Raw genomic sequence first — 19,669 nt, forward strand, 5'->3', positions numbered from 1 at the left:
TTCCAAGCACGTTTCTCCTCTGGCCGCTAGCTTCAGCGTCCACATGATCGGCGCCTTCCGGAGGGTTCCTCGGAGTGGACAGCGGGGGCATGATACGGGGGCTTGGGGGGTGGGTGGTAGCCCACTGCCCTGCATCCAGCCCTGTGTTCTGGACCTGGGCCAGTGGATGTGCCTGTCCGCCTGCCCTCGTCTGTCCCCTCTGTCACTCTCCCATTTGCACATCCTGACCGCCGTGGGGCTCCTTAGTTCATGTACGGTCACATCTGTTTAGCTGGACTGTCCGTGCTCGTGTAGAGCAGACCATCGGCCAGCAGCACAGGGGCCTGGGAACAGGTGTCCTGCGCATGGCTCTGCAGGCTGGGCTGCCTGAGCGGGGTCCCCGAGGGTGAGAACTCCACAGGGGATCCTGCTCACACACCTGCGGGCCTCCCCGGCTGGACAGCAGCAGGGTGTCCCAGACAACCTTTTGGGGGAGGCAGAGCAGTTAGAGGTGACCCGGGGAGGTGAGGTGGCAGATGTCCTGGGGGTGTGACTGCACACAGGCATTCCCCACCCCAACTTTCTGATTCAGCAAATCTGGGGAAGGCCTGGGATTTGCACCTTTATGGAGTTCTAAATGAGGCTGGTGCCATGGGGGACCCCATGCTGAGAACCACTTCAGGGTGGGTGGGGCCATCTTTTAAGCAGTGAGTGGCCCCCGGGGCAGAGCAGGCAGTGTGGCTCCAAGGTCAGGGTTAGGAGTTTGGAGGTGTGTAGAGGGCAAGGTCATGGGGGACGCAGCTGAGGCCATCGGGGAAGTGACCAGAGGTCCTGGAGAGGCCTCATAGAAAGTAGAGGGTCAGGAGCCCCGCCCCGGCCCCTTGGCCTCCCTGGTCAGACCCTCACCCAATAGGCCACCCCGGGCTCACAACCCCTGGGAGGTGCCCCAGGAAAGGATGTGCTGTCCTTGGGGCTGTGGGCTTTCTCAGGGTGCCCTGCTTCCTGTCCATTAAGGATGAGCCCACGTGTGGGAGACACTCACGTGCCCTTGCAGACCACCAGGTGGGGGCTGTGCTGTGCATGTGGGGCTATGCAGGGTGCTGGACAAACATCCTTGAACAGATGGAAAAAGCTGGAAGGGTTGTGCAGAAGGTAGCTCAAAGGGGGCATAGCCTGTGAAGAAAGGGCCCCACCAGGGAGCTGGCTCTCTGCCCTGTCCCCCGCAGCAGTGGGAATACCCGTAAACGAGCAGTTCCCAAGGCTTTCTTCCAGGGTGTCCCTGATGGGGCCACATGACAGATGTGGTGAGATACCATCAACTGGACCTTGGACGGGGTCGGTGCTAATGCAGCCCAAGTTATCCAGGAGCGAATGTGTCTCATGTTGGGGTTTATGGATATTGTCTTTATGGCCGCTGCCAGGCTGAGCATCCAGATGACTGAGCTGACACATTTATGGCTGACCCAAGTCCAGGGAGGACGTCGTCAGTGCACCGGAGGTGAGCAGTGCAGAACTGAGCCCCACCCAACCCTCCCACCCCCCCGGCCAGCCCCGTGGTGCCCTTGCTTTGTAAACACAGGGAGGACAGACTGCCCAACACGGGGGACACCCCCAGGACCCCTCACCGGGCATCTGGGCACCCGCCGCTGGCCCCCACCCACTCACGTGCCAGGGGCCCGGTCCTGACGTTTCCGTCACAGACCAGACCCAAGACGGCACCCACTCATCCTCTACACACACCAGAGTCTTCTGGTACAGGTATTTTGTCGGCATTTTGCTCAGGATCACGAATCTGTTTTGAAGTGTTAAACCCTTGAAAAGACATGTGCTTGGTCAGGCTCAGTCACTGAAACTTCCTGGTTTCCCTCTTTCGAAAGCCACCGTGCGCACTGCCAGACCTCCTCCAGGTGAAACGTGGAAATAGGATTTGTAAAAGGCAAAGGAATTCAGTTTTCTGGCCTTCCTTAGATCCGAGCTGCATGTAGAGAAGCTCTTTCACTCATGCACCCTGCAAACGTGTGTGCAGTAGGTGAGTTCAAGGTGAGTAGCTCAAGAGGAGACATAGATGGTGTCCCCAGGACCCCCGAAGCGCTGAGTGGTTTACCCCTTGAGCCCCGGTTCCTGCCCCTCCCTCAACTGGCATACCCCTGGGTGTGTGCTTGGCACCTGGCCACATGGATACTCTCCTGTGGAGGACACTGTAGAGTAAAGGGCTTCCCAAACCTGGGTGCCCTCAGAATTGCCCAGGCACTGTAGGAGGTGGAGTAGTGACCCCCCAAGAGCACCTACGTCCTAACTCCAGAACCTGCAAGTGTTGTGTGACATGGCAAAGGGGAATTATGTGGGCAGGTGGGATTAGGTAGCTTATCAGTAGACCTCAAGATGGGGAGATCATCCCGAATTACCCAGGTGCACCCAGGGAGATCACAGGGTGAAAGGAGGACGGAGAAACGCGGGGGGAAAAGACTCGCTGACCTCACTGGCTTGTCGAGGCAGGAAGGGGCCACGAGCCCAGGATTGCAGCATGGGGGCCAAGGCGCAGAGCTACCCGTGGGACTTGGGGCACATTTCTGGGGGGGGGCACTCTTGAGTTAAATCCTTTGTAATACTCAGCTCCACTTGGGAGTGGGGGAGGGGGCAAGAGCAGCCGCGACAGGCGTCCTGGACTGGGCCCCCTGTGACCCTCCAAGAGACTTTGTCGGCCGGGACTTTTCAGCACCCCGGACAGCGTTTGTCCTGCCCAACAACAGGAAAGCCATCCGTGGTCTCCTGTGGCAAAGTCACACAGCAAGCCTGTGTGTCGGGGCCCACCTCCTTAGATCTGATGCCTGGTTCACAGTGTTGTCAGAGGAGAGAGAGGGGGGAGGAGGAGGAGAGGAAGGAAATGGATGGAGGGAGCGAGGGAGGAATTGGATGGATAGAAGAATGGAGGGAGGAAGGACCTGGGTGGCTCAGTGGGCTAGACATCTGATTCTTGATCTCAGCTCAGGTCTTAATCCCAGGGTCCTGTGCCCTCCTGTGCACCCCTTCCTCCAACTCTGTGTTGGGTTCCATGCTGAGCGAGGAGCCCGCTTGGGATTCTCTCTCTCCCTCCCTCTCTGCCCCTCCCCTGCTCTCACTCTCTCTCTCTCAAAAATAAACAAATAAATATAAAAAAAAATAAGAATGGAAGGACAGAGATGGGGGAGGGAGGGAGGAAATGGATGGATGGATGGAAGGAAGGGGTTGGAGGAAGGGGTGCATGGGAGGGCCGGTGGAGGTGGTGAGCACGCTGGAGCTGAGAAATGAGGAGGCGCCCCTGCACGGAGGCTGCAGGAGGCGTGGTGTGCAGTGAGTGTGCCACGCTCCTCTGGAAACAGTAGAACCTGTTTCTGTTCCTTCTTAACACATATTCGAGTCTCTGAGAAAGTGTTTAAAGGACAAAGGGTAGTGTTTCTCAGAAAGAAGGTCGGGAGAGCGGCCAGCACTCGCTGGCGCTGGCTGTGGCTCCAGCCAGACCCCAGCCCTTGCCTGTGCTCACGCAGGGAGGACCCATCCTGGGATGGGAGTGGCTGGGCCATCGCTCTGCAAGGGCTCCCCGCACGTCGGTCATAGCAGACTCTGCCCACGCACAACCCAAGTGCTCCAGGCACAGAAAGGGGCTTCTGTGGGCGAAGGCTTCGCTTCAAGCTCACCATGGGGACAGCCTCCACTTTTCCTTGGAGGTCACCCTTCAGGCTCCCTCAACTCTTACGGTGCCAGGCCCTCGGCTGCACAGGCCCTGAGATGTCTGCACAGCAACCCCCCCCCCCCCGCCCGTCCTTCTGCCCGTGGATGCGCTTGCTGGGCTCAGCGTCTGGCCACCCAGGTGGCAGGGCCCCAGGAGCTGGACACCAGGCTCTCTCCCATTTGGAGGACAGTGTGGACCATGGGGATGGAGGCAGGCTGTACCCGGAGCAGGGTCTGGGGAGCGCGACGGTGTTGGGAAGCAGCAACCACAGGCCTCAGGATGGGGGCAGGTGTAATGTGAGCACGTGGCACACGGGCTGGCCCTCCCCGCCACCCCCTGCCCAGCCCTCAGCAGGCCCCTCCGCCCTACAGCTTCGGGCACCTGTCCCGCCCGGTGTCCTTCTTCCGTCTGTGTGCAGCGAGCAGCTGGGCCAGTGCCACGGCCGGGACCCACAGTATAGGCAGGAAGCACAGGAGGACACAGGCGGCCTGCACCCAGCCCGGGTAGGACTTCTCCTGCCGCGACGGGAACCGCACCTAGAGGGACACGCGGCCACGGGGACTGAGCGGTGGGGGGCGGCCTCACCCTGCCCCTTCTCCGGGGAGGGGGCGCGGTACGGGGCCCTGAAGCCTCGTGGGGATTGGGGGTCTGGGGTTCGGGACACTGTGCCCTGCAGAGAGCCTCCCACCGGCCTGAGCGGCTGCTCCAGCCTGACCTGCTGGACGCGGGTGGACCCTGTGCCCCCCCGCCCCCCGCTCCCTTCTCTGTAAGGCAGGGCAACACCGCCCACCTGACTTTAGGCACCTCTTTTGAGGCCAACGTGAGGCACTAGCGTGTGAATCTGATAGGGCAAAATTCGTGAAAATTCTTGACAAATGTGCCACTGCTCCTTCTGCAGTGTCTGGCAATGTCACACTGGGGAGAAGACGCTGCAGCACAGACGAAGTTTTGAGGGGCCAGAGGTGGTGGCCGGTCAGGGCGTCACAGCACCGAGTGCAGCCCAGGGGACAAGGGCTGGCCCCAGGGAGTGACCTATGCTCCTGTCCTCACGCGGCTTGGTGGCAGCTCAGTGACACGCATCCTGCACACCTTCCTTCAGCTCGGACCAGGAGTGGGCATCCGTGGGCCAGCCCCAAGGTGTGTGCGACGGGTGGCTCAAGGCCATGTCCCTGCGTGAGCCGCTCCAGGATCTGAGGGTTGCTCTGGTCCCCCCACCACTGACCGGGGCCCACGGCCCCTGCCAGAGTCAGCTCTGACGCCCCGTGGGACGCTGGAGTTCCGGCGGCCTAGGGTCTCGGCAAAGGCGGCCCACAGGGTCGCGTAGGGCAGCACCGGGGAAGGGCCAGGCCAGGCCCCCCAGAGGACGTACGTATTGGGTGTCCCAGGCCTTGTAGCTGAGCGGCGTCCAGGCCAGGGTGACAACGTAGGCCACAAAGATGGTGAGCAGTAGCAGTGGGCTGACAACCTTCCAGGTCACCTGCCAGTAGAGGCCGGGCCGCCTCCCCGTCATGCTCTCTACGTCATCGCTGAACCTGCCACAGGGACACCGGGCTCGGGCTCGCTCACAGGGCTACTGAGATGTGGCCCACGGGGCCGTCCCCCACCTCCGCGCTGAACTTTCTGAGCCGCCGCCAGCTGGGGCAGAACTCTCGGGTCCTGACGGGGACTCACCCCCGCCCCCCCCCCCAGGCCTGCGTGGAAAAGGTCCGAGCAATCAGATTGACCAGTCGGGGGAGAGGGCTGGACAGGCGGGCCTCCTGGGGCCTCCCAGCCTCTGCCAACCCCAAGGAGGAGGCCGGCCCGGGCCCTAGTAAGTTGCCCCGGGCAGGCCCCGTGGACCTCCCCCTGAGGGAGGCTCCAGCTGCCGAGAGACAGTGTGGGCAGTGGAGCCCCGACGGGCCCCAGCCGTCCTGAGACCCCACGGCTGGTTGTACCCAGGGCTCACCATGTCTCCCCACGTTGTGGGCCAGCCCCGCTCCTGCCTCTCTAGGTGGCCAGCGTCCCTCCTTGGGACGAGACCTCTGGCCCCTGTACCCACAGAGTAGCGATGAAGGCCCTGGCATGCAGGGCCTCCCGGGACCCCTTGAGGAACAAGGACAGAGGTCACAACTGCTGGGACCATCTGAGCAGGGCTATGGTTGGGGCAGCAGGTGTGTGACAGGTGAGACTGACAGGTGTGAGTACAAGTGTGAGCCCAAGTGGGAGAGATGGGCACGGATGTGGGGACAGGTGTGACAGGTGTGAGAGCAGGTGTGCAGTGGGCCGATGCGGGCAGGATGGGCGGTACCGAGAGGGGCGTTCTCAGAGGCCTCTGGGATGGGGGCGACCTTAGCAACCTGCCCTGCCTGGTTGGAGACCAGCCATCTTGCCACCACCGCCGCCCCCCCCCCCGCAGAAGGTTGAAGGTCGCACAGCCAGGGGGAGCAGAGCCCCCAGGGCGCTCCTTGGGAGCTCTGGGAGCCGCCCCGTTTGTTTTGGGGAGAGGCTCAGGCGGTCCCGCCCCGTCCTGTGCTGCCCGGGAGACCGGCTGCTGGATGCCCGGACGCCGTACCCTCAGGGGCGCGGGGAGCAGAGGGCGGGGCCCCGGGGGGCGGCTCACTCACCGCTGCACGCCATAAACGTAAGCCACCCCGACCACTTCAAAGAACGCAAAGACCATGAGGTTCAGAGGCGCAGCATAGTTGTCGAAAATCTCCAGCCAGTAGTTTCCCGACTGCAGCGTGAAGCAGGTCGCCGAGAGGAAGCAGACCAGGCAGGCCAGCCCTGGGGGAACGGGGCCCCCTGGTCTGAGCGGCACCCGGCCTCCGCGGCCCCCGCCCCGGCCCGTGCGCCCCCTCTCCTCGTCCGCTCCTCCCGCTGCCGCCCTGCACCGTGGCCAGAGACAGGAGGGCACGGGATGGCAGCTTGGTGTCGGTGAGCAGTGCTGGGGCCGGTCGGGGGGAGGGGGGGGCCGGTCTGCGCCTGCCCGACCCCCTGCTCTCCTGTGCTGGCCCTCGTGGGCTGTTGGGTCAGGGAGAGAGCCACCGAGACCGGCCCCGAGGGGTGACGAGCCAGACCCAGCCTTCCCCGGGGACAGGGCCACAACCCCAGAGCCTTCGTGGACGAAGGGTATCGGGACGGCGGGTGGGAGGACGGGGGATGGGCCCGTCCACTCACCAGTCAGGACCTCCTTGGGGATGAATCTGTGCGTGACCCCCATATCCAGGAGTGGCGTAATGATGCTCTCCATGTTCCCGAACATGGACGACAGGCCCAAGGTGAACAGCATCCCAAAGAAGAGCACGGCCCAGCCGGGGGCCCCCGGCATGTGGAGGATGGCTTCCGTGAAGATGATGAAGGCCAGCCCCGTGCCGGAGGCACTCTGCAATGCACGTGTGCCAGCAAGCCCCAGGTGACACATCGTGGTGACCGACAACCCCCCCCCCAAGGGGAAAGCAGCGGCCCCACCCTTTCTGGCTGCAGGACCAGCCACAGCTGTGCCCCTGAGGGGACAGAACCTCTTCCCCTTTAACACCTCGCAGCCAGCGGGTGACCGCGGGCCCCGGGACGTTGGGCTCAGGTGCCCGTCAGCTGCCCTGAGAACCCACCTTCTGATGGCCCACCCCAGCCTGCTGCCCCCGCCAGACACACTGCATCTGAGGCCACAGGCGCTCTGGAAGCCAAGCCTGGCCGAGGCACGGGGTCGGCCCAGTGTCCTTTATCCACAGCCCGCAGGCCGGTCTGGGCCAGGCCTGTGGAGAAGGTTTGCGGCCCCTCAGGTACCTTGTCCAGAAAGTCTTCCAGGCGGCAGGTCTCCAGGCAGAGCCGGGCCACCGTGTCGGGCTGGGTGGCGTTCAGGTGCGAGAGGACGGCAGCATAGTCGTCCCTGTTGACGCTCTGGTCCGGGAGCTCGAACGCGTTGATGAGCCGGAGGATGTTTCTGCAGAGACAGAGGCCGGCGCTCGATGGGCTGGGCGCCCTGCACCCCGGAAGCACCCGGGAGGACAACAGCCCTCGCAGGGGGGTGCTGAGGGACCGGGCCTGCGGGGACGCTCCCCGAGGGCCACAGTGGGGTGGTGGCAGCACCCTGGCCTCCTCGACCTGGGCCCCGGGGCGGCGCCCTGGAAGTGTTTCAGGAAGAACCGGGGCCCCTGCTTTCCGGCCGCCTGCTGCCTCCGTCAGTCGCTCCTGGTCTTCAAGGCTGGCGGCTCACGCACAGGCCGGTGGGCGTCCCCGGGCGTTTCGATCTGCCCGCTTGCTGTGTGCGTCCGTGACCCTGACGTTAGGACCGGTGCTGCTTCTGGGGTTGGCAGTGGCCGGGCCCAGAGTTGCACCGACGCCCTGCCTTCCGCGAACACCTTCACAGTCTGCTCAGCGCCGTCGTGATCGCGCTTTTGTGCTCTTTGCCGGTGATTTGCTATTTAAAATGTCCCCCGAGTGCAGCGCTCGAGTGCTGTCTGGTGTCCCACATGCCAGGCGGCCGAGCCGGGGCGCACAGGGGAGCCTCGTCAGCTCTGCCGGAGTCACTGCCGCCACCCTGGGCAGTGTCCACGTTCACAGTGCTCCGTGGAAACAGCTGGAAGTACTGACCCCCCCCCCCGGCCCCCACTGGGGGTCACGCTGTTCACGGTGTGGGCGCCGCAGCCTCTGGAACATTCCGCAGGGTGCACGCACCCCGCTGTGCCCAAGCTCAGGCTGCCCATGGCGCAGCTGCTCTGTCTCCCCCTCTGCCCTCAGTGTGGCCCTAGCGTGGTCAGAACAGGTGGCGCTGTGGACAGGGGCCTGGTCGTGGGGCCACTCTGGGCGCTGTGGGCGCTTGGTAGCTGGTACAGGGTGTGCCTCTGCTCCCCTCTGGGTTCTGGCGGGTGAGCCACCGCCGTCTGCAAGCTAGAATCAGCTGTCTTGGCACAGCTGGGCCATCGATGCAGTAGCTCCAAATGTGAGGCCATCCCGACCACCTCCATGTCCTGGGCTGTTGTGGCAAATGACCACAGACGGCCTCGAAGCAACATTCATCCTCCCCCGGCTCTGAGGCCGGAAGTCCCAGGTAGGGTGTGGGCAGGGCTGCGCTACGTCCTGAGGCTCCAGGGGAGGGTCCTTCCCGCTTCTTCCAGCCCCTGGTGCCCCAGGTGTCCCTGGGCTTGTGGCCGCGTCCCTCCAACCCTGTCTCTCTCATCACATGGCCTCCTGCGTGTGCGTGTTCACGCGTGTGTGCACACACGCATGCCCCTGCCTGCCTCTCATGAGGAGCCCGCTCACTGGGTCAGGTCCTCACTCAGCATGACCTCATCTTGACCCACATCTGCCAAAGACCCCACGTCCGCATCAGGTCACGTTCCAGGCTGCGGGTGGATGCGGGCTTCTGGGGACTCTCCACCTCACTCCCTAGGGATATAAGGGTGGTCGTGTGGGGCCCTGTGCTCCGCGGACACCTCACCCTCAGAGCCACCACGGGCACCGTGCTCACCTGTCCAGGCAACGCCCATGGTCGTTGGCCGCCTTGAATCCCAGAACGGAAAACATAGCAATGGACGCGTAGAGGGAGGTCAGGCTGTTGACCAGGGAGATGATCACTGCGTCCTTCTCACAGTTGTTCCTGACGGACACACGCACATTGTGCCGCTGTGCTCCGGGCCACTACGCGCACACCCCCCCACGCCCCACCCTGCACACAGAGCTGGTGTGCCGGCGGCCCTGAGCCCCGGCGCTGTTCCCGACGGTCTCCGGACTGGCTCAGACCCCTCCCCACTGACCCCCTCCCTGCCCACCTCCCTGCTGACCCCTCCCTGACCACACCTCCCTGCTGACCCCCTCCCATTGACCCTTCCTCACTGACCCCTCCCTGACCACACCTCCCCGCTGAGCCCCTCCCCACTGACCCTTCCCCACTGACCCCTCCCTGACCACACCACCCTGCTGACCCCTCCCTGACCACACCTCCCTGCTGACCCCTTTCCCATTGACCCTTCCTCACTGACCCCTCCCTGACCACACCTCCCTGCTAATCCCTCCCACTGACCCCTCCCCATTGACCCCGCCCTGACTACACCTCCCCACTGAGCCCCTCCCCACTGATCCTTCCCTGCTGACCCCTCCCACTGACCCCTCCCTGCTGACCCCTTCCCCACTGACCCCTCCCTGACCACACCTCCCCGCTGACCCCCTCCCTGCTAAGCCCCTCCCCAAAAGCCTGCCTGCCATGCACCCACCCCAACTCAGGGCTGTGGACTGGCTAAAGCCCTCAGCCCCCACCCTGCCCCAAGGCCTGGGCACCGGTCGCTGAGGATGACACAGGCACCATGGAGCAGCCTTGCTGAGATGGTCTCCGTGTGAGAGAGCACCCGAGCCCCTTGGAGCAGGCTGGGGCGGTCACTTGTCAGGGGCAGTCGTGCGAAGCACCCAGGCCCAGCACCCGCATCCCCACCCCTGCGCCTCTGAGGGGAGAGGTTCTGGCCACCACGTAGAACCGTGTTCGTGTGGAGGTGGCCTGGTTTACGACGCGGCGGATGGTGCGTTAGTGACCGAGCGGCTCGGGTCTCCCCCACGAGGGGAGAGTGAGCAGTGACCGGGGAGGCTGACACACACTGGGTTTCTGCTTTTCTGGCCTTGTGCATGGCACACACACATGGTCCCGTTGGCGTCAGCCTCCGTTACGGCCTTGTTCCTGGGATTGGTTATCCGGCACTCTTCCTCCGGGACACGCCAGAAGCTGCCGTAGGGGCCCTAACCCCAGCCCCCAGGGGATGGCTGAGTAACTGGTAGATTCCCCACGAGTCCCTTCTTATCACAGGTTCACAGCAGTTCACCCTCCCCCTGCGCAGGGTGTCCCGACGCAGGCGCTCTGTGCTGCTCCCAGGAGCTTGGGGACAGGAGGCCCGGGACCCGCCCTGAGTCCGGCCCCTACCTGTGCGGGTTGTAACTCGCAAAAGCGATGTGTCCTCCGAAGGCCAGGGACAGGGAAAAGAATATCTGTGTGGCTGCATCCAGCCACACGCGGGGGCTCTGGAGAATCCGCACCTGGAAAGACAGGGGGACCCCGTCGTGCAGCAGACAGGCCACACTGACCGGGGAGCCCACAGCCCCGGATGTCCCAAACGGGACATGTTAAATAAACCCACGGCTCCCATCTGCGTGGGGCACACGGGCTCTGAGAACGCGGCCGACAGCCTCTCAGGGCTGAGGTCCCAGTGACAAGACGCGGGCGTGCTTCCTCTGCTCCTCGAAGACGTGGGGGCTCTGAGCGACTCAAGGGCCCCGGCAGCTCCACGTGCACGCGCTCCCTGGGGTTTCTGCTGCGGGGGACGGGACGGGCAGGCCGAGCCCACGCCCTGTGCGGCCCCCGGAAACTCCCAGGGGACGCCGGGGGCCCGCAGGGCGTGGGGTGGTCTAGGAGGGTGCGGGCTGCGGCCCTTCACCTGGCGGGGTGCACGCAGTGGGAGAAGCCCTTGGAGGTGGGGGGTCCGGGCACTAGGGGTGGGACGTCCGGGGCCCCGGCCGGCTTCTCCTCTGAACCCCACCCGCAACATCCCTCAGGCACCAAAGTCCACGTGTCACGAACCAAGCCCTCCGTCTGCTCCCTGCACTCTGACCCTACCCTCCTCCCTGAGACCCCATAGCATCCCCCCCGCCCTCACCCCCACACGGCCCCAGGTGCCCTGGCCTGTGGCTCACGGCCATGACATGGCCAGGGGATGGAGTGAGCTGGGCTGGGCTCTGGGTCTGACTCAGGTGTTTCCAGGAGCCCAGACTTCAGTTCAGACCAACTTACATCTGGCGTGAACAGGTACGTTAACCCTTTGACTGCCCCGGGCAGGCTGAGTCCTCTGATAAGGAAGATTGTCAGGACCAGGTAAGGGAACAGGGCTGTGAAATAAATTGCCTTAAGAGAAAAAAATCGTTAGACTTTGCAATGGTATCTGTTCGGTACAAAACCTTTAAGAGGCAGACGTGACGTGAACGCCTCAGTGGCCAGGCTCCCGTCTCTCATCCGGGATTCGGGCTGGGGGGAGGTGGCCAGCAGCCCGGGCCTGGGGGTGTGGGCCCCAGTCAGTCTCTGAGGGTTGGGGGCTCACGGGGACGGTCACACGTGGGTTCACATACGCCCTGTGTCTGTGGGTGGGCACGGTCCCCACGGGGCAGGTGGGCCTCCCTCCTCCCCCCCGCCCCCGGTGCCCACAAGTGGCCACTTCGCAGGGACCACACACCCACCCGCACCCCTTTCCCCAGCCTAGGACCAGGGCCCCGTCAGGTGTGGTCAGGGGTCCACACAGAAGGAATCCGCAGACGACGGACGGTCTTCCCTCCCCACCGCCCCCAGGTCCCCGAGCACAGACTGACTGGGGAGTCACCCGGGTGCCTCTCTAGGGCATCTGCTGCAGGGTCATTTGGAGTTTCTGGCTGGCTTGTTGGGCCTCACGGTTGCTTTGGTCTAATTCAGTCATTCTGGCCCTCTAAGTCATGAAGATGCTCACGTGAGAGCAGCTATAATGCTCACACCCGACAGTAAGTGTGCAGGCACGTGCACACGCCGGGATCTGTGTGAGGGGGCACAGCTGTGTGCCGGGAGCCGCGTCGCTGGCGTTGTGAGGGGGGATGCGTGAAGCCCCGGGCCTGTCCGCGCCCCCGGAGAAGAGAGGGTGCACGCCCGAGGTGGGCTCGTGGGCCCGGGGCCCCCTGGGTCCTCTCTGCTCAGGAACCACGTAACTCTCGCTACGAGACGGTACGCTGTTGAACACAAACGTGCCAGCCACGCACCCGCTGCTCACAGCAGTGTTTGTGAAATGTGCACCAGTCGGGGGAAAGCGGAGGGGGCAGTGCAGCGGGAGCGAAGGCCCCTGCCTCACTCGGCGGGCAGCATCGCTCCCAGAGGGACTGATGGCCGCGCCCCGAATCCACCCCTGAGACTGGACAGTCGCCGCTGGGAAGCTGGCACAGGACGTGGACGGGCGTCACCAGAGGTACCCGGGGACTGGGAGAAGCGGGGACGGAGAACGGAGGGGACCCGCGGGACACAGGATGGCGGGCTGAGCCCAGATTCAGAGTCGCACCAAACGCAGATGGTCTGAACAGCCAACAAGGGCAGGGACTGCCAGCCCAGGAAAAAAAGCGAGACCCGAACCGGGTGTGTCGACAAGAAACACACCCGACACGTAGAGACCCGAACAGGTTAAAAGGAGAAAGGGAAACACCTGCCACGTTCACGGAGCGGCGCAGGGTCCTCACATCTGCACCCTCCCAGCACAGCCTCCCAGCAAACACTGAGCCGAAGGGAGCTGGGCAGTGGGGTCCGCCCCAGGGGCTCACCTTCCCCGTGGATTCGATGCCTCTGATGACACACAGGTACACGACGCCCCAGGACGCGGCCAAGCAGGCCAGCAGCCGCCACTGGATGGAGCCGCTGTCGCTGATGTCGGCCGTGATGTTCAGCGTCCGCCGGTACCAGAAGTAGCCCACGGGGCTGCTGGCCTGGCACTCTGCCTCGAACCCTGGAACCCGGGAGGGCCCGTCAAGGGCTGGCCACGGGGCTCGGGCCTGGATCCGGGCTCTGCAGGCCTCCGCCCGGGGGTGCAGTTCGTAGATAATTGTCCTGGGGCTGCTGGCTGAGCGCCAGGCACAGCAGGTGAGACCCGTGCCCTCTGCTGCCCAGGGTGTCCAGCTGAGGCCTAGAGGGCTGACCCGGGGAGCTTCAGGGCCCAGACTTGCCCCCCGCCCAGGCTGGCCTTGTTCAGAACGTGCCGAACTCAAGTTAGTATCAGCAGAGGCAGGAAGGGAAGGGGGGGTTAGCACAGCTGGGCAAGCCAACTGGAAGACAGCTTTGACAGTGTCCCCTGACGGAGCGCTTGGCCCAGGTCTGGACTTAAGTCAGCAAGAGCCGAGGTGACAGCCACTCACCCTCCCGTCGCCGGGCAAGCACGAAGCTGTGCTGTGAGTACAGGGGTCCCTGGGGGCCCCAGGTCCATCAGGGGTTGGAGTTAGTGGGGTGAGAACGGGATTTCAAATGTGATGCTTCGGGGAGCCTGTGCGGGGCCCCCGGGAGCCAGGGCACTGAGCCTCCCAGCCCTCAGCACTACCTGTGCGGTTGAGGTCCAGCGGGCACGAGCCCCAGGGGAGCGGGTTCTGGAAGGAGTTGAGGAAATACCACAGCACCCACGTCAGGACGGTGTTGTAGTACATGCTGACCAGAAAGGACACGGTGAGGCAGCCCAGCCCTGCGGACGGGCGACAGTCGGCGCCTCGCCGGGGTCCCGGCCACCCCGCTCCTGCTCCCTGCCGTCCCCAAGGCCTCCCGCTGCCCGCCCGGCCGCTGGCCTGCCTCTGGCCACACGCACTCGGGGGCCACACGCCGTTTTCGTGGCCACGTGGCACCGTCCTCAGCTGCGCTACCGTCTCCGTCTCTGCTGGCCTCCCGGGGAGGCCTTCAGGAGGCACCGTAGCCACGTTGCAGGGGGTGTCGTGTCACAGACCCAGGGGTGCCGCTCGCCCCCCCCCCCCGCAGCACCCACCTCACAGGCACCCCAGGCCCGGGCCTCTCCTCTGCCCGGGGCCTCCCCGGACACTCGGGAGCTCCCAGGATGTGTGGGCTCGGTGCCTGTGGGACACACACCCACGGGACCGGGGACAGCCTGCTGCCTGCCTCCTCCTCGTGCTCTCTGGGCTCACCCCACACGGCGCCCCGCACCCGGGTCCCCGCTTGGGCTTTGGGGGAACAAAACGGCCTCCTGGGATGGGCGTCCTCAGACCGTGACTGGAGCTAGCTTCACAGGGGCGCCACGTGTCCTGCCCCGTCACGTCCCGCGTGCGTGTCCTGCCCCGTCACGTCCCCATCACGTCCCCATCACGTCAGGGCACCTTTGGGGCGGGTGCGAAGCCACCAAGCGTGGCCTGGCGTGACGAGCTGACACGGGGCTCCCGCGGGACCCGAGGTCTCCCGCCCTCCCAACCTCTACGGGCGGGGGCGCAGGGGTGGGGGCAGCCTACCCACTCCGCCCAGGTAGGGCGACACGGCCTTCCACACCCCGACGCTGCCTGTCCGCAGGTGCTGGCCGATGGCCAGCTCGATGTGGAAGAGTGGGATTCCCTCGAGGACCAGGGCGACGAGGTAGGGGATGAGGAAGGCCCCTGCGAAGACACAGTGGTCGCCGGAGGGTCAGTGTCTGCCCGGTGGGGCCTCGGACTCGGGGAGAGGTGTCCGCGGCCTCCTGAGAGGGGACCCAGGCCTGCACGTCGGGCTCTGGTTCTGCCACCGTTTGAAGTTGCTCGACACGTCCCACCGTGTGACGCTGTGGCGGAGGGTTTCCAGCCACAAAGGGCAGTCTTGTCCTTACGGGGACGCCCCGAACCCCCATTACGGGCCCTCCTGTGACGTGGGGCTGCTCCGTGCTCTTGGGGGAGTGCTGGAGCACGGTGACGTCCCGCCTGAGTACGGGCTGGGACCTGTCTCTCCACGCCTTGGGCCGAGCGGGGCCTCTGCTCCCTGTCCGGGCGCCGGGAGGTGTGGGGCGGGGGCTCCAGAGGCCTCCAAGGGGACCCACACGGGCTCCCCGCAGAGCACCCACTGGGGTGGCTGGGGGAGCTACGCCTTTCCACGCGGTGAGCCAGCCATAGAAGGAGCGGAAAAGCCACGGGGTTGAGGAGTGAGGCTCCTGGCCTCTCCTGGAGCCCACAGCCCCGAGGGGTCCGACGTGGTCCCCTGGGGCGGCTCCTGTGGGGAGATGCCGGTTCCCTGAATCCTGCTGGACTCCGAGATGCTCTCATTCTACCGGGGGGAGGGAGTCCCGGTCCCGCTACGGTGGGAGCCGCATTTTCTTCCAGGTAACCACAGTCCGTGGACACCCTGGCCCTTAGACGCTCCGGGACTGACAGCCACTCCTCCCCCCTGCATGCACGGGCCTCAGAAACGCCAGGGAACCACACTGGCCGAAATGGGTGCAGGGCAGCGACCGTGCTCCCCGCGTCTGCCTGGCTCTGCTGAGACTGACTCTCCCCCATGAGCCGCGGGCTTGCCCTCATCGTCTGCCGGCCTCCCCCTCCTCTCTTGGGTCGCCATCAGACGTTTTGACACGGAGTTGGGGCCCCGGATGGGGCTACATGGCTACAGAGCCCTCAGCCCACATAAGCTTCTGCACAGGGCTCCCGTGTTTGGGGCAAAACAGTGCTTGCTGGGGTCGTCCATGTAGCAGCGAACAGGTGGAGGGTCAGGAAAGTACAATTCTGAGGACACTCGGCCTCAGTGGCCACCCCGGGGAGGGGCGGGGAGGGGACAGGGCCTCAGGGGCTGGCTGAGGTCAGTCCGGCAGGGAACACCTGAGGGGGGGTGGGGACAGGGCGGGGAGGGGCGGGGCCTCAGGTGCTGGCTGAGGTCAGCCCGCAGGGAGCACCTAGGAGGGGCAGGGCCGGGGAGGGGTGGGGAGGGGAGCCTGTCTTCGTAGCTAAGCTGGTGCAGCTGAGTCTGCCGTGCTTGGGGGAGAAGAAACAGAGCAGGTCTGTGATTACGGAGACCGTGCGGTTAGGAGGGGGCATCTCCGTGCGTGAGGGGCGTGTAAGCCCTACCCAGAGAGCGTGCCGACCGCGGCTTAGGTGAAAACCGCGCCTGTCGGGGGATGGCTGCTGGTCCCAGGAGGACCCAAGCATGTGCTTAGAGGAGTGGGACTCGAGCCCCGCCAGACCTCCAGGCTGGCGATTCGGTGGGCTGTGCCTCCGAGCGGAATGTCCACGAGACCCCGAGCCACGCAATTTGGAGAGCTTCCAGGCCGGTGAACACGGGCGGTGCTGGGAGGGCGCTGTGCCCGGCACTCTGTCACCCCCACACCTGGCCCCGTGCACGCCTTCCATCTGGCGGCTCCTGAGCCGTGTTCCTTATAAAAATCTGGTAACAGTAGCGAACTGCTCTCCTCAGTTCTGTGAACCTGACGTGGGGCTGGGCGCAGCCCTGAGTTTGTAGCAAAGTCAGGTAAGAGCTGTGGGTCAGCAGGGGACCCGCCACTTGAGGTCCGATCCTGAGCTGGGGGCCGTGCCGTGGGCCGAGCCCTCGACCTGAGGGGTCTGTGCTCAGTTCAGGGAGATGCGGCGGAAATGGGTTAAATTCTGCCGAGTCTGGGAGAACCGGTTGGTGTGGCAAACACCCTCACGCGTCCGCCGTCCGAGCTCGAGAGAAGCAGGAACTTTTCTTGTCTGGTCCCCGCCGGTCTCCGGGGCCGCTGAGACCACACTTCACGTGCCCACGCGGGGCGTCTGGGAGAGCCCCGTGCATCACCAGTGCCATCACCACGTGAGGGTGCCGGAGGCGACGTGCACCCATCCCACGTGCTCAGCAGGTGGCGGAAAAGACTGCGCGTGCGTTCAGAGCCCCACACCGCTGAGAATCAGCAGATCAGGATGGAGAGAACGGCCAGGGGACAGAGGAGAAGACAGGAGAGTGATGTGCTGTCTGCGCGGAGGGTTGACGCGATGTTGCCAGCGGGAAATCCTTCCCCACGCAGTCCAGACCCCACCCGACGCCTGCGAAGCCCTGAGAGTCTCGTGCGCGTTGACGACCCGCCCGTAAAGGTCACGTGGGAGGTCAACAGCCAATACAGAAGCCAGTGCAAGAGAGAAGCGTGGCGACTCTCCCTACGGGACGGCCAACCGCAGCGATTAATTCCGTGCGACTTTCCGGGCAAGGTTCTGTCGCCTGGATGGAGCCTCCGGAAACGGAAGTCCGGAACGCGGCAGTGCGGAAATCCTGGACGGCTTAGGAGATGAGCCACCCGCTTGTGTTGCCACAGACGCGGTTAGAAGCGTTCCTGGGCTGAAGCCTGAGACCCCGGCAGGTGCGCGAAGAGGCCACTAGCGGGTTCCACGTCCCTTTCGCTGGGAAGCGCTGACCGCTCACCAAGAAGCCGGGTGGGTGTGAGAGAATCACGTGGAGGTGTGCCCAAGGGTTTTGCTCGATTCTGTGACGATGTTGCCCTTTACAGACCTGAATAATCATTAATGAGAGAGAAAGTACCCACCCTCAGGAGCGTGAGTTCGCGCAAAATAAAACTGTGATCTGTTATCTGCTTATCACTTACATCTTCTTATCGAAATAATCAGTAGTGGCCAAAGTGAGACAAAATAGGGCATTCTCACACGTGAGAGTTCCTTGTTCAGGAAAAGTAGGAGTTTTGAAACGTGAGTATTTCCTAACATTTCACCGAGAGTTTTCACACCTGGAAATAGGGCCTAAAGGAAGCATTTAGACACCAGGACCCCCTAGAGCCCAGGTGCCGGGGACTCAGACACCCTGAGCCCTCGGGGAAGGCAGCCCGGCGCACGGCCTGCGGCGATGAGGGTTCCGGAAGGTACGTCCCTGGACGGTCCCGGCACGTCGCAGCGCTGAGCCAACGGGCTCCCGTCTGTGTAGGCTCGACACGGCGCACAGAGCTGCACGGGGGCCTAGGGAGCGAGCCGGTCTTCCGCCCCGGGCTTTGCGTGATCCGTGCCAAGGAGCCTCCACTCTCAGGCGCCTGCCCGCCCCCGCCCCCGCCCCCATGGAAGCTCCAACACCTGTGGGCCAGAGGTTCCAGGACACGGGTCTCTTCCAGCTTCTGGTAATCAGAACAAAACTAATAAACCTTCCAGAAGCAGTATCCTCATAAACAGGGAAGCCATGCCAGACGGTGGCCCGGCCACGCGGCTGCCGGAGACCCCCACCCACATTCCCCCACCATGGCCTGACCACTGTCTGCCTACCGCTGCCAGGGGGGCCACTGTATGCCCTTGAAAACGGGAAGGACAACTCCCCGTCGGGAAAGGGCGGCGTGGGGTCACCCGTGCAGATTTCCATTTCTTCTGGGGGGGCCGACGAATCTCCCCTGCAGGAGACACTCCCCACATTGCCAACTGGACGCCTGGGGGGCCCGGGAAGATTGCCCCGTGGGACTGTTGGGGGCCCTCGGGTCTTATAGGTGCAGAAGGAGGCTTGAGGGCAAGTTGACCTGGCACCGAAACCAGACGGGGCCCAAGGTCGGACCCCAGAAAAGGACCAGCCTGGCCCGGGCGACGTTCCGTGTCAGCTCCCGAGGGCCCTGGGTGACAGGGCGGTTGCCTGACATCACCCCGGACTTGGGAAGAGATGAGGGCGGTCTGGCCGTGCAAAGGCCGGGCGGTAGGCGGCCCGGCCAGCGCGCACCTGCAAACCTCAGGGGAACTCGGGGGAGGGCGGTGTGCAGAAAGCACCCCTGAGTCCCGTAAGGCCGAGACGCCCTCGGACTGGACCTCGAGGGCCGGGATGCCCCCCGGGGACGGGCCCGGAGGCCCAGCCCACGGCTCACCTCCCCCGTACGTCTGGCACAGGTACGGGAACCTCCAGATGTTGCCCAGGCCCACGGCAAAGCCGATGCAACTCAGGAGGTACTGCAGCCTGTTGTCCCAGCTGGGCCTCTCGTGCCCGCCGCCGGCCCCGCGTGGGTCTGGGCCCAGGGCGCACGCCATGCCTGCCACTCGCTCCCTCACGGTCCCGCTCACACCCCACGAACGTCCGCGTTATTTAAAGGAAAGCCAGTGGAGCCAGTTAATTGGTGACTCGGGCCGGGCTCCTGCTCTAACTCGGGCGGTTGCTCCCTGACCCCGCGGCCTCTGCCCACCCCCACCCCCACCCCCCCCGCCCCCTGGCTCCTGCCCGGCCGGTGCGCCACCACCTCGAGAACATGCCCGCAGGGGCCTCCTGCTCCCTGCCGGGGACCTGCAGGCCCCCGGCACCGGGGCACGTTGGGTTGTTTTATGACAATCGTTGCCCTTCTCATCAACTGATTGAGACACGCTTGCAGCCTCACACGTCGCCGTGAGCAGTGGCCGAGCCCAGGCCCCGCGCCCTCACCCGCTTTCCCCCGATGGCAGACACCCTGTCCAGTCCCAGTGGGACGCTGGCCGGTCACCGCGGCACACGCCTGCCACCTGAGGGTCCTTCCCGGCCCCGTCTCTCCTCTGCACTGCACCGTCATCTCAAGAAGGTTATGCGAGCGGCACCCGCGCGTGGGACCT

The 19,669-nt window shown here is 64.6% G+C and overlaps 1 protein-coding gene and 1 long non-coding RNA gene across 3 annotated transcripts; one reads left to right on the top strand and one right to left on the bottom strand.

Moving 5' to 3' along the window:
• Positions 1-3,962: 3,962 nt before the first annotated feature.
• SLC6A18 (solute carrier family 6 member 18) lies at positions 3,963-19,152 on the bottom strand. Of its 2 annotated transcripts, XM_043601699.1 has the most exons (13): positions 18,961-19,152; positions 14,645-14,785; positions 13,738-13,875; positions 12,971-13,152; positions 11,436-11,546; positions 10,572-10,684; positions 9,135-9,263; positions 7,451-7,607; positions 6,845-7,049; positions 6,292-6,451; positions 5,058-5,220; positions 4,479-4,529; positions 4,110-4,224 (listed from the first exon to the last, which is right to left on the bottom strand). In XM_043601699.1, the coding sequence occupies exons 1-12, from the start codon at positions 19,118-19,120 to the stop codon at positions 4,485-4,487; spliced, it is 1,704 nt and encodes a 567-aa protein (XP_043457634.1). In that variant the 5' UTR covers positions 19,121-19,152; the 3' UTR covers positions 4,110-4,224; positions 4,479-4,484. The 2 variants fall into 2 exon arrangements, with proteins under 2 accessions (XP_043457628.1, XP_043457634.1); XM_043601693.1 differs by lacking the exon at positions 4,479-4,529 and having other exon boundaries at positions 3,963-4,224.
• LOC122495787 lies at positions 5,227-6,336 on the top strand. Its single transcript, XR_006300575.1, has 2 exons — positions 5,227-5,886; positions 5,918-6,336. It is a non-coding gene; the product is annotated as an uncharacterized LOC122495787 (long non-coding RNA).
• Positions 19,153-19,669: the final 517 nt, after the last annotated feature.

Source organism: Prionailurus bengalensis, chromosome A1, assembly GCF_016509475.1.
Source record: "Prionailurus bengalensis isolate Pbe53 chromosome A1, Fcat_Pben_1.1_paternal_pri, whole genome shotgun sequence".
Classification (NCBI taxonomy): Eukaryota; Metazoa; Chordata; class Mammalia; order Carnivora; family Felidae; genus Prionailurus; species Prionailurus bengalensis.

Coding starts and splice junctions, on each gene's coding strand:
- SLC6A18 (XM_043601693.1), bottom strand. CDS start 19,120: ATGGCGTGCGCCCTGGGCCCAGACCCACGCGGGGCCGGCGGCGGGCAC. Junction 14,786..18,960: donor GTGCCAGACGTACGGGGGAG/GTGAGCCGTGGG, acceptor GTGTCTTCGCAG/GGGCCTTCCTCATCCCCTAC. Junction 13,876..14,644: donor GCCCTACCTGGGCGGAGTGG/GTAGGCTGCCCC, acceptor GCCCGTCCGCAG/GGCTGGGCTGCCTCACCGTG.